The sequence below is a fragment of the Bombus huntii genome, chromosome 4 (genome assembly GCF_024542735.1).
Source record: "Bombus huntii isolate Logan2020A chromosome 4, iyBomHunt1.1, whole genome shotgun sequence".
NCBI classification, from domain to species: domain Eukaryota; kingdom Metazoa; phylum Arthropoda; class Insecta; order Hymenoptera; family Apidae; genus Bombus; species Bombus huntii.
In genome coordinates this window covers 4,909,072-4,923,496 of record NC_066241.1, presented here as the reverse complement: position 1 = coordinate 4,923,496, position 14,425 = coordinate 4,909,072, and the positions used below count along the sequence as shown (strand labels likewise).

At 42.6% G+C, this 14,425-nt stretch overlaps 1 protein-coding gene across 2 annotated transcripts in view; it reads left to right on the top strand.

The window, feature by feature from the left end:
* The first annotated feature begins 146 nt into the window (after nucleotides 1-146).
* LOC126864922 (rho GTPase-activating protein 20-like) overlaps nucleotides 147-14,425 on the top strand; it is a 179,295-nt gene continuing 165,016 nt past the window's right edge. For both annotated transcript variants that reach the window (XM_050616812.1, XM_050616811.1), the window contains exon 1: nucleotides 147-1,304. In XM_050616812.1, coding sequence (XP_050472769.1) covers nucleotides 1,113-1,304 — 192 coding nt within the window. In that variant the 5' untranslated portion in view covers nucleotides 147-1,112. The remainder of the gene's footprint in view (nucleotides 1,305-14,425) is intronic.

Genomic DNA, 14,425 nt, shown 5'->3' with positions numbered 1-14,425 from the left:
GTCTAACGGTTGGTTAGATTGGTTGAGATTGATCGCGCGCGCATCGGTTACATCAGTGTTTGATCGTGGAGCGTGCGCGCGGGTTACTGGTTTTGAAATGCGTTTTGTTTACGCGGATTTGTTCAGTAGGGTAGAAGCGAAGACACGACGAGAGTGACGAGAAGGCACGACGGTTAGGAAGGCCGGCAGTGTGACGGGCCGCGTGGTAGGAGGTTGCTGCGATTCAATTTCAGTCGAAGCGCGCCAGGCAGACCGAGCGCCAGCAAGAACCGGCTGCTCTCTTTTCCGCACCTCGTGCTTTGCTTTTCGAATACCATCGAATCTCCTGGTGCACGCGCGCACCATACTGTGTCTCTCTTCGTCTCGTTCCACCACGGTGTATATACGTATGTGAGCCTAGGATGCATGTGTGTACGTAGTCAGTATGAGAGATGTTGGGTTGTAAACGTAAAGGTGTGTGTGCACGCGACCGAGAGCGGCCCTCCAGCATCCGAGCAAGTGTTTACGTCGTGCGTGTAATCCACTGCGGACAACCGCTGGTCTAAAACCAGTATAACCCTTGTGCGTTTTTGAACGCGTTCGAAAAAACCGATACGTCAACGACCCAGGTTCATTTGGAGGAGTGACGAGACTGCCGGGAGTGATCTTTGGCTTCGATCGAATCATATCGAATCGAGTCGAATCGAATTGAAAGTCGTAGTCGATCAAATCGAATCCGCAAAGTCCGTTAACAACAACTGTTCGAACAGAACGAGCGTTCGTGTTGACGATTTCACATGGACGACGCGCGTGCAAGATATCTTTGAAAATAAACAGGCAAACGGTGGATTGACTCGTTAGTGTTTATGATTCGCGAAGGATGCGTTTGTTGACGCTGGGAGGAGACACGGTAAACGAAAGTTTCAGTCCAGGGACATGGACGATCGAAAGATTCCTACGTATTGTAAGCGCAGTTCTCGATCGTATACTGTAGTAAAGAGTTTTGACGACTCGCAGATAGACTTTCTTCGAGTTATGATCGTGTAATCTGTGCGGCCACGTGACACACGAGATGCGACCGTTTGCCTCCATGAGAACACGGGGATAAGGAAGGAGGATACACGTCTCTCAGGATGGAATTCGGAGGCTACAAAGGTACCGGTCCCCGTGTTAGGGTGCGACGACGCGCGGAATTAGGTAGACGGCTCACCAGGAGGCTATCTCTGGTCGCGAAAATGCCAGCTGCCATTCTTAGCAAAGCGAATCCACCTGAACCAAGGCCAGTCGAGATCACGGCGATCGCGCCTGACAAGACACACCTCACCGTGAGTAAATTCTATTTTAATCTATTTATTTATTTACCGTTAAAAATGGAAGCTCTCGCTAGTGTGCAAGAAGTTGCAGCTGAGTTTATTAAACGTCAAATCGATCAACTCTACTGTTCGCAAATTCCTCGTGCTTATTGGTTACGCGATTAATTTTCAATTCTCAAAAAATAAATGATTTATTTTTATAAGTTTCTCTATCGTAAGAAGATGGTACAGACAAAAACGATAAATTCTATAATGGAACTTTTAAGAACAGTGTTCGTAACATCGCCATCTTTTTGTTATTTTCAATTTATGAAGTTGATCAATATGGATTCCGGACAACTCGATTAATCATAGTTTAACCGTTATAAGAGAAGAAAGCATAAAATAGATTTCTCCCATTGGTGGCACGAGAAACGAAAAAGCACATTTTTTTTCTCTTATTCGAAATAAAACGATCTCGTCGTTTTAGCTTCGCGATTACGAATTCGAAGTTGAATATACGTTGGTTGTTGGTATTTGGCTTGCGAGTCACACGCGTCGATCCATTCGGTGCGATATTTTAGCGAAGAGTTCGTGAACGATCGGATCGATTCGACTGTATCGCGTTGAGACCCGATTGTTTCGAACTGTGTCGCGTATCTCCGCCGTAACATCGTGGAAAAGCTCGAACCTATATTCGGGCAACGCGGATTCCGTGGTAGAAATCGAAACTCTCCGTGTAGCTTAGGGTTTGAACGATTAATGTACCAACACGTACACCATGCACCAACTACAAGGTGGCGTACATTCTATACAGGAGTAAAAGGCGTTACCTTCGGTATTTAAGCGGTCTATAGAAACGTTGCACGTCATTCTCTCGCGTGTTCGTACACGTTTGCTCTTGCCTCTTTCTCTTTGTGTGTAAATTGTACATACCCTTTCGATAACTTTTGTTGCTACAATATACAGTCGGCGAGTAACGTTTATTACAGAATTTAATATATACGACATATAGGATACGCTTAATTATTTCCGGAAGAATTAACGAATGTTTGGATTCTTGTTCGATCGTGTATTTACAACATTCCGATTAATAGAGCCTACAGGCTGTAGGAAGTAAGATACGACGATGTAGCGATAAATGGCTGGAATTTTGTTTCGTTAATGGGACATTGTTATCCTCTTTACTTCTTGGAACCGACTTTGTGGAGTGAGTCTTTGGTTCCCTTGTACAATTAAAGCAACGTTATTAGTGAATTTTGCCCTAGTGTTATCTATCTAACGTAAATAAATGCGTTATTACGTATTTGTATCTCGTTTACGCTCGGTTTATGGTCGGTTAACGATGAATTGCTATATATATATAAAGCAGCAACCTTTGATTCACAACCGCTTTTCCCTCCATTCTTTGACAGTCTGGCTCGTAACAAAGATCGCAATCTTTACATGCTTCTTCGAATAATCATCGTTTCCTCTTTTCTATTTTGTATCGCGGTTCTCTATCGTATAGGATGAGAAATATTCTCAGCTTCCGAATAATCTTTAATATATGTATAGTGTATGGTTGTTTGCACGTGCGTACGTCGAGCTCGCGAAAAGAAAAGTGAAGGCGTCGTTATATACGTATGCACGATGGCGTTCCTTGAACTCCGCCGACTTCTACACGTAATCGTCGTAAGAAAGAAAGTGCGCAACGTGATCGATAGCAGCACTTTCTACCGGTGAACAAAATGCACTTTGTCCCCGTTCGAGCTTTTACGAGCGGTTCGCGTTCGCGATGTATCGATCTCGCGATCGATCACGATATCGGAAGTTGTGCTCGACAGAACGCGTGGGTGGAAACAAATAGGTACGAACCGCGCGTATCAGTGATATCATTTTTTAACGCGTTACACGTACGACACGTAGCGTGTCAAAGGCCTGACATTCTCTTGATTACGGAAAATGCGTGTATAAAGTTATCAAATCGAACACAGAATGAATTTCACCGTGTTTTATACAAATTTTACCTAGGAATTTTCTTTTCGTTTAATACATTTGCTTTACGATGTTAATTTTGGATATTCTAGTTGTTAATGTGTTCATCTTTTTCTCCTGCAATTTTTTTTTAATATATTTCCCATTTTCAGATATATTTTTCGAACTCTATTCTTTTGCTTTCCTATCAATTCACACGTAGCTGTAGCAAATAATTTCTACAAACTTTCGCGACACACTTTAGCGATAATTTGCATTTCGGAATAAAATATGACGAAAGATCTACATGTCCTCGTACTTTTGAACGGGGGTGTATCTATACCGTGTATATCTATGTTGCTCACGACATAATGCAGTTCCAACTACCGATTGCGAACTAGATACCGATCGTTTAGACCGGAATGATAATTTTTCAATTTTTACCTGGACATACGTATAGCTGATTGCACAAAGTAGTCGCACGTGCACGCGTAACATGTAGCCACGGTTGCATCGTGCGGATAACTGTTATTTCAAACGAGCTTTCGTGCCGTTTACCTATAAACAGAAAACCCTGATTAAATGCTAATACGGCGTAGACAAGTGTTTTCGCCGTTGATCGAACGATCTCGCGTCTTTAGACGCGTTTCCTGGGATTTACGACGTAATCGCCGGATAATTTGTAGTCCTGATCCCTACGGAAGAAATAACTCTTTCCGTTGTCTCGTTAAACCGTCCACATAACGCTCTCCTCTCTACGATCCTCTTTTCATACATTTACAATCTTTTTCTTTTTCTTTCTTTTCATTTCTTTTTTCGTTTCTCTTTTATCGTCCAAAGATTTACACGTCGTCGCGTTCTTCGCCAAACGAACGTTGCAATTAAATCGTCGTTTTACAATACTATAGCAGGCTCGGCTGTTCGATTTCAATGGTCATCGCGTTATATAAGAGCGACGCGATTGCGAGTGTTAGAAAACCTTTCGAAAGAAAAACGACTTTCGTCGAATCGTTCGTCGGTGACAAGAAAATCGTATCGAACCAGCGATAAATAATTTCGCTTCTTCGTGATCTTTTCGCTCGTTCATGGCCACCATCGCGTATCATGAAATATCGCTACGATAGACGGCCGTTGTTCGCGCCGTGCTAGCTGATTACTTTGGGAAATTGTATGGTAATTTATTATATAAATCGAACGAGACCGGGTATAATCGCTCAGGAAAGGAGACTGATTGAATCAGCACCATTTCCCATTATACAGATGTAGATTTTATGCATCGCTTTCTCCGTGCAACTTTGTACGATTACCTTGTCGAATCAGAAATAATTAGCGGCCAAACATCCGGGGATTAGATGACTTTCCACGTTAGTCAGGGTAGAAACTCGTGTCCGTTATTCTAGGAAGATATGGCAGGATTGCACGTGAGAATGATTTTTCTTGGATCGTAAACTCTAAGAGCTTTCGGAGCACGATTCCAGTACAAATAGAAGGACCTTTAACGTCTTAACAGAAATTTTACGATCTTCTCACATTTTTCTTAAATTTAAGATACTTTTTAACAGTAGCGATTAACGATTCTATGGAATTTAATCGAAAGAAAACGGGGATAGTCGAGAAGATTTTTGGAAAAATCGTCGTAAGACGAGACGATGAATCGAACAAATCGCTTTGTAAGATTTCGCTGCGTTCGAACTGTAATATCTCTTAGAAAGTTTCTTTCTTTTTACGTTTATATAGAAAAAAAGTAAAGGAAAGTTTCATAACAATTTAACTACGTGACTAGAAAATACACCAATATATTTACTCAGCCAGTGAACGAACCGCTATTAAAGCAAGACCTTGAATTCTCCACCTTAACAATTTCTTTCAAACATTGTCGACTATAATCCTGCTCCAATTATACTTCGTAAGATGAACCGGTCTATAAACGAAAGCAAAGTACTTTGTACATACGATCGAGCATCGAACGAGTCACTTTCTTCGACCAATTACAGTTACTACGCCATAAAATGTCTCATGACACCGAATTTATGGCCGATGGTATGTACACCGGTCACCGGTGGCATCACGAACCTCGTTTAGCTCGATCGACACGTGAGCACCCGTTTAAAGGTCACTGACACTCGGTGTAGCGCGAAATTCACTTTCGACTTCGAAGATCGAGGGACCAAGGCGACGATCGATCGCGGCGATGACGAAACCAACGCGGTTCTTCTAACGAAACGGAGAAAGTGGCGCTCGAATTGGCCGCATATCCTCGCGTTTAACATAGAACGCGTTGAAAATAGCCAGCGCACGATCGTTCGTGGTCGATTCCTGCTAATTACGCGCCTTCTCGTTCATCAAGTCCCGCATTCTAACAGCCACGAATAGGAAACAGACGAAAGTACTTTTGCTTTATCTCGTCGGTATATCGCTCTGATTGCCCTTGTCCGTAGCATTTTTACCATGGATAGTATCAATCATGGTGACTAATCCAACGTTGCTTGCGTTTGATCGGATCGTAATTTCTATCGCGAGAAAATGTTAATTTTGTATCGCGTAGAATAGAACTCAATTTGCTGGAATTTATCGGTGGTGAAACGATTGATATAATAGGGATTCTTTGATTCTCCTCGCCAAGATTTCTCAGATAAGCGGATTTAATTAGTAGGTGTTCGTTCGATCGAGCATTACGCGATTAAAATTTCGTTGCAATAAATCAAGTTTTACCGTATCGTAGACTCGATGGCGAGAGTAGCGGATCGCATTTTCTTTTCTAGGCGAAACTAGTTGGGAAATTCGGTTCGGGCGAAAGACTTTAGCGCTTGAGTAACTTCCGCACCGCGTGTAACTCGCACAAAGTAAAAGTGGAAAAAAACGACATCTACGTTGTCGTGGTTCCGCGAATTCGAGGATTTTCCGAATAAGAGGCTGGTTTAACCTGTAACCACAGGCGTGGAAGTGTCGTTACGTTTAGCACGGATGCGTGGCCACAAATATGTACCATCGTGTCAATGTATCAGCTAACGTTCCACGAATATTTCTCAAGATCCAAAAAATTCCAATTCTAAACATTGACATACAGCTTTACGCACGATCCAATTGACCCGTAAACGGAGAATCTACCGAACGAACGAAAGTATTCTCGAATTAGATTCCAATCGCTATAAATCTCGTTTGATTAACCGTTTATCCCGTCGTTGAATCGATTCCATTTAGCCGCTCTCGATTCCATCCTCGTCGAACACCTATCAATTATTATCGTCGTGAATGCACAACAGATTTCCTTTGCCGTGCATGCGCGTCTTGTTCTCATTGTAGGCTATAGTATGAGTCAACGTCAGTCAGAGACAAAGAACACCGGCGCTGAGTATCGTTTTGCTACGGTAGAAACGTCTGTTGTTTCTGGCGTTGAATGCAATTTCCGGTATTCCTATCGAACCTGGTCTATTTTCATACACTGCTCCGGTTTAATCTGTGCAGAGAATACGATATTTTTTTTTTTTATTTGGATGAATTTTACAATCAGTTCTCGTTGAGAATTACAAGTAAATTTTCCTGGCGTGGTACTACGTCGCGTTTAATAAATGTTTATCGCGTGTTTGGTTCTAATTGAATCTAGCGAGAACACGATACTAACGCGAATAACGTAACGAGGATTTAGGAGAAAATACACGGTGCGCCAAATAAGTAGGCGACCGAGACAAATAAAATCGATTAGCGCGTAGATAAGCGATAGGTTTGACTAAACTCTAGAAAGATATTTAAAATGGGCCACGCTCTTTCCTATTTCCGTTTTACCTGCTGCGTTTTACTTTCTCTGATATACGCTTGTCATGCGGTTTGATTTGCGTATGTAACCGAGAATTCCGAAAGTTGTACATCTGCGGCTGATTGTTCCGAACGTCGGAGGCTAGCGATCACAGTGTCGTAATTAAGCGGACTCGAGTGGATTCATTCGTGAGATTGCGAATTTTAGATCTCATTCTGCTCTGATTGTCAGAGTCACGCAGCCGTACACTCGCTAATAATGTGACAGTCGGAACGCAGCCACGATAAACAGTCCAGTATTTTATCACGCTTGACCGCGACGAAGAACAGAGAACACTCGTATCTGCTTGAAAAAATAATTTCAGAACGATGATCTGTCGTTAAGATTAAGAAAGCGAACGACATCTGTCCATGCGTTTTTTAATATCCTTTGGTTCTTTGCGATTCAAATTATATCGAACGTCTCGTTACGACTAACTTATTATCCGATAAGTTCGATTCAAAGGCTATTCGTAATTGAATAAATGAAACATCGACGCGAAAGAATCAATTTTACGTATTAAGAGCAAGAGAAATAAAATATGATCGCAAACAGATAATTCTGGTCGATCGTATCGTGTTTGGCAAATTGGGCCCCGATATTTCTAGAACCAGACCCAACACCGTTTATCTAGTCGTCGCTTCACTCTAAAGTTTCTATCTGTGTTTCCTAGACTAAAACGCCTCGCAGGTATCGCAAAGCTGAAAAAGTACCAAAGGTACACAAATTGGGATAAACAGGCTCGATAAGAGCGTCGATAAGGATTAGTGGAACCTACCGAAATTCTTGAACGTGACAGGAACTCTAAGAGAAACGCTGTAAAAATTCTCGCTTGTATTTCCAAGGATTTGCAGCGAAACGTTTACGAGAGTCAATCGAGCCGGTACCTTTTAACGTTTAATAGTTTTTAGGGTTCCATTCTCCTGTGTATTCTCTCGCATAGCGATATATCTTTGCACTTTAAGATGTTTCCTCGCCTATCGTTCCGGAACCTATTTCGTTTCCGACACGATAATAATCTTTGACCGTTGTTTAATATCTTAAACCGTGGTCGAGTTAGAATCGCATAGAATAATTACTTAGACGGATTAACGAAGGAAAGTTGGAGCAGCTTTCCGCCTTGGTCGACTAAAAAGTCGGCGGAGCCAGTGGCTTGCGTGGTTGATAAGTTGGTATGCGTAACGCGCGAGACAGATAAAATAGCGGCGCGTTAAAGCGCGATGCTCACGTGCAGTCGCCGAGGAGAAAAGTAGGTTGCATGTGACGAGCAGCCGGGCCGATTCGAGAGAACGCTCGTCTGAATGAACTGAAAACCGCTGGATGCCGCGTCTACGGAATTTTCAGGAAGTGATTCACGTTTCTGAAGCCCGCGGGGAGCTTTCACTGGCCACTTACGTCACCTTCGAGCGAAGTGACGAGCACGTTACCGATCGAAAATATTGCCAACGCGACCACGCTAAACGCGTTCCATCGAATAATTACGAGTCGACGAATTCCATCGCTTTGTAGAATTGCTTTTTTCGAAGTATCGACGAGATATTAGCTTCGTTGCTTAATTACAGATCGGTAGCCTCTGAGATCATTTGCTAGCTCCACGTACTTATTACGTTAGCGTGCTACATAGAAATTGACGTAATACGAATATCAGTATCGAATCGAAGTCTAATTATTATCATTCGTCAGGCGATACACGTATACTTGTTTAGCGAAATTGTTCGCTATGGAAGATATTCGAACGTTGCAGCTTTCGACATTCCCCGCTGAATCGCGTTAATGAAGTAGAAATTTATTCGTCCGAAAGACGACTAGTCTGTAATTAAGGGTCAAAGTTCCTACACGGTGAGTGGAAAAACTCCTATGAACACGTTTTTCAGCGTATGACCGGCAACAAGAATAGTTTGCTTTTGCCATTTGCATGCGGATAAAGCGTGCATTGGAGTGTTGTTGTGAAACTGGTCATCGATGTACGCGGGCAACTTGAAAGCTACGAACCAAAGCATAGAACGTTGCTTAGTTTTTGTCATAAATAATCATTCGCGTATAAATGTTTAGCATCCTCGCAAATTATCCTTAATGCGGCTGCTTGTGCAACGCGAATATTATTCAATTTAAACTAGTTTTTTCCCGGCGTGACTCTCGTTCCATTTAAATGACACATTGCGCGTTTCTTTATTTACCCGAGGCGGACTTGGCTACAAAGTATTTGCGCAACCGTGTAATTTTGGCTGCATAATCTCTCGACAAATTATCATCATGGGTAAATTAACTTGACTATACGACACGAGCGCTTGAACAATGGACGAAACGATAAGATTATTTCAAAGTTACCCATCTGTGTAAAGAAAGTCGATTCATCGTGAGACACGGGACTTGAACGTTACAAGGTGCGTATAGAAACGAGGAAGAAGGCGAATAATTTCGAGCGACGATGTATCAAGTACTTGTCGTTTCGTCGTTTGATCGCTTCGTCTTAAGAGCAAAGCTCAAAGCGCTACTACTATTTCGAAAGGGAAATTGAGTTACGCGTAATTCGATAAAGGAAGTTCTTCGTGGAAACGGATACTCCTATTCAGTGGAAGTTGTAAACGGCGAATGAATGACGTCAACGTGACCGATATAGTTAAAACGACTTACAGTACCTTGCGGTTATGGCGTTGCGTAACCCTCGACTAAGGTGGATTAACTGGCGTAAGGTTTCGTCGGATTTCTCGAATTCCTTTGACATCGGATGTCTCCGAAGACAAAATAATCTACGATTAAACTAGTCGCGATTAGCGTGTTAATCGTCCATCGAGAAACAGTAGCCGCGTACTTATCCAGTCGTGCAGAATACGCGATAAGCAAGAAAATATAAACTCGACGTAATTCCTGGGAATATGAACGAACGAAGGTTTCAAAACAAAATTACGTAATCGGAATTGGGCTATTCTATCTTCTCCTTCGCTGTTATATTTTCTTAAGGACACTCGTAAAAAGCGAGATCGAACTTGCAAACGACAAGGGAATTATCGAAGCCTTTGGCTATTATTATCTGTTGACATAAATTAACATAAATAAAGAATTCATATATTCAGCGTTAGCTTGCACGAGTTCTGACTCGGTTAATCATTCGCTTCGTGATTTAAACGATTTTATAAGAAACCAGAAAATACCCTTACGAATATACTTAGGAACAGGCGTGTACGTTACGTAAGAAAGTACACGCGTCACGCCAGTGACCTTGCTCCGTGTGAACTATTTTAATTAGAGTTGAAGCGATTTCAGTGCCGTATTAACAGGATAATTTCCATACCGAAGCACGAACGAACGACAATGTTTGTGCTCAATCGGTGGCTTGATCTAAGTGCTGCATCGTTTCGCAATGTCGTTGCAGTCTACGAATTCCTTCCTTTCTGTTATCGGAGTAACGATATTCCCAGGCGTCCAGTAATCGATCGTAGTATCTTTCGACCTCGAAGAATTTGAAATACAAATAAGAATCCTTGGTAGGGAATAGTTTCTCAAAGTTATCAGCTTGACTGAGCTCGTCCTCGTAGCGGATCAGCTGCCTCAGGTCGTCCCTCGTCAAATTCTGCAGGATTCCATCCAGGTACTCGTCGCGGGTCTGCATCGCGTTGATTTCGTTCTGTTTCGTTTTCTCATGGAGGTTCAAGGCCGTGCTGTACAATCTGTAATTATGGCCGATCGAGTCGTACTTTTTATTGCAAACACCGTTGCTCGAAATTTGCTCGTTCTTGGGGATTTGGTAGCCAGCCACGTTTAACACGTCCTTCACCAGAGGGCCCTGCAAAATAATAAAAATCGTAGCCACACGATGCTATTAATCGCTGCTTATGACACGCGTGACTCAATCGACCTGACCATAAATAATTTATCGCGTGTCTCGCGCGGTTTTCGTGCATCATTGCGGAGGAATTCGAAAGTTCGAAATTAACTGGCGACAAGTGCGAAGAAACCACGCTACCAGCCACGAGCGTTAGGATACCCTTTGATCACGCTCATTTTCAAAACTATGATATATACGCTGTTTTATTTTGTTAAAGCTCGTATTGACAATTTTTTCACATATTTCAACCGATGACTTATGGACAAAAGCGTGCATGTAGTATGCGATCGCGTTTAGATATAATTATCCGCGAGTCTAACTCCTCCATTGTGGGAAAGTTGGTACCGCGATGGTAGACGTTAATTTCCAGTTAGCCGGCGAACATCCATTTAAATCATAAGTACCTTAATAGCGATATCGAGTGGCGAGTCTGTCTGCAGCGACGGTAGAATGTTCACTTCGAGTAACCACGGTCTTAAACCCTCGTCGAGAAGTACGTCGAACCCGTACAATTCGTAACAGGTGTAACTGGAGACCAAACTCTGTAAAATAGTCGCGTTCATGCTCGATTCCACGGATATGAAAGTCTTAACGATGATATCCTTGATCCGGGACCATAGGTCAGCTACGTCCACCCTTTCCTGCCTCAGATACGACCATAAACTCGCGAAGGACCATTTGTGTCCTTTGAACGAATTCACTCCATCGTTTACCACGTACGCTGGATTTTGTTTGTTCACGCTGCTGTTGGTTAGGTGCATGTATTTGTCGCTTAGATTTGCTCCGCGAACGTATCTACATATTTACTATTGCTTTAACAGAGTATAGGATAAAGTAGAATTATTTAAGCGAACTGGGATACTTGGATCAAACTATAATTTGCTTGTGAATCATTTTTGAACGATCCACGTTTGAAAATGATTGATTATTTGTTACAGATCGATGCTGGTTTAAAGCTAATGTAATTAAAGCCGAGTATCTCGTAATATGTAAATTTGATTGTTCCAAGTAAAGCGGTAAATTAAATTTTAAGACGTCGAAGTTTAATCGATTCGAATAAATCTACTTCTCGCTGTTCGCAACGCTTATGTAAATCACGAAACGAAATCAGGTTCTGATCACTATCGTGAAAATCGATGAAATATCGAGTAAGTTAGGGTCGTCGAATTACCTGACCGAGGCGAAACGAACCAAGCCCTCTTTGTAGACATAAATTCTCATCGGGTTAATGCTTGTTAGGAGAACGTAAATTCGCAGATCGAATTTCAAGCCGTTAATGAGTTTCGGTCTGGTGATGTATCGTTGAATGATTACCGAATGCCACTTTGGTATCTCCCACCATTGATTAACAATCTTGATACCCTGGCCACGACCCGCTGACGGCGGTTTAATTATCCACGTGGTACCCATACCGTGTCTGCTCCACATGCTTTCGAATTTCTGTATCTCCTTCGGCAGTACGTACGTTCTTGGCATAAAGTTATATTCCTGAGGGCCGAACTTTCGCGACATTCTATTCAAGTGCGTCCATAACAGGTCCTTGTTGCCTATATTTTCAGATCCTGGTATGTTGTTCATCTGATTTTTAACATAAATTTCATTGGAATCGAGTAAATTATATCGGAAATTTTAGTTCCACTTTTCTAATATTAGCTATCTTTCAATTCGTCGTTATAATGGCTGTTAAAGAACTCTGAACATAACGATTCAACTATTTCGCTAGAATTACGTATTTATATATTTACTACGAACTATATAGATGTTTCTTTTCCTCCAAAAATCTTCTCACTTAATTCGTACCTTTTGAAAGTTTTTCATACGTTGATACCTCGCCGTGTCTTTACTGGATAAGTTCCAAACGCCAGACCAGTCAGTCCCTTTATTCACCACTTGATATCCAGAACTGATTAAAATTTTGATTAAAACCCTAGGCATAGATGTGGTAAATTTCCATTTAAGAAGTCGAGCAAAATCCTTCGGCAGTTTTTTGGGTATATGATCGTGACTTTGGAAAAGAACGTAGGGCGAGACACGAGGGAAAAGGCTCGCCCTCAACGGCAGTGGCGAAATATTCTCGGTAGCCTTATCTCCATCGGCCCGTTTATCGAAAACAACCGGTTGAGCCGCATTTTTCAGAACAATGCTCTTGTTCTTCGCTAATTTCGCCGATTGATGTCGTATAACGTTCACAGATTTAGCTTGATTGTTACGTAAGAAGGCAGATCGATGATCGGTCGATTTCGCCTTCGAACGAAGGAAAACTATCTCCGTGAGTTTTTCGTACGTCAACCATTCTTCGTCGGAGTCTGGATTAAGGTTAATCATGCAGCCATTGGAGGTACTGGTGGCCGCGCATCGACTCGACGAACCTTCGAATTTCCGTGGTTTAGGATGGCCAAGGTCAGCCTGCATCGTGTTATCGGTATACTCGTAAATTTTGCGTTCATTATCGTTCAATGTGTATGTCTGCACTGGGAATTTTAATAGAACTCCATAATCGAACGTTCGTTAGATCGGTGCGGGTTGAAGTTGTTCGTGAAACTCGTTTCGGTTCGCACGCTCGATACTCGATAAATTTGTGAAACACGCCGACGCGACGAGCCGTGTTATAAAACCGTGGAACCCTGATACGGCAAAGCGTGACCAAAAAATCCGTTTTTTCCATCCAAAAATCCAAAAAACGTCGAGGAGACGCGTCTCCGATTCGAACCACGCTCTCCACTCTCTTTCTCCTTCGCGATTAGACGTACGGAACGAAAAAGCGGGGGTGTCCATTAAGTCAGTTTCTGTTGGTCTCTTTCCTATCACCGCGTCGCGAACAATGCCGCGATTGATTCGACGGCTTTCCGCATTTGCGTGCCAGCCACGCGTTTATCTTGCCCGGCAGAGCGCTCGCACGCGGTAAACACGCGGCTGCACAAGCAGGGGTTGGTTTATGCGCGTAACGCGCGCCACATGCACTGCAAACGCACGTGCTTCTCTCTGGATTATTCGCTGCAGGGCAGTCGTCTCTAATGGCACGCATCTTAAACGAAATGTTTCATAATTTCATCGAAATTCAATGTTCCAGGGAAACTTCAAATTTCGTTCCTGCTGAAAGAAAATTGCGAGCAGCGAATTTTTAGTTTTAGTTTCTTAACGTTAGCTACGTTTGAGTGGACAATTACGATTGATCGCAAAGTTACAAAATAAATCCAAATTTCGTAATAATTCGACTATGCGACTAGGAAGGACACGCGAACGTTTGTTCCAACTAGTCTGACTAACCAATGCTTTGAAACTATCCGAGGAAAAGGACTAATCCTACGGAGGAAGAAGAGAAGCAAAAGGACGAAAGAGCCAGGGAGGGTCCTAGATAGATCGGCAAATACGCCTATCGTTCTCCATAGTTCTCCCATCCGGACTCTAATGGCGATGCTGCTCGATGCTAATTTGATTCCCGTGTAGCGCAATCACGGACCTGATTGTCGATGTTACGCGCATCACGCGCATTCCTGCGTGCACGTTAGTTGTGTTTTCCATCTTGCACGATTAATTGTTCGCGGCTGCGATGCGTGGCCGTTGCTTGGCTACTTTCGA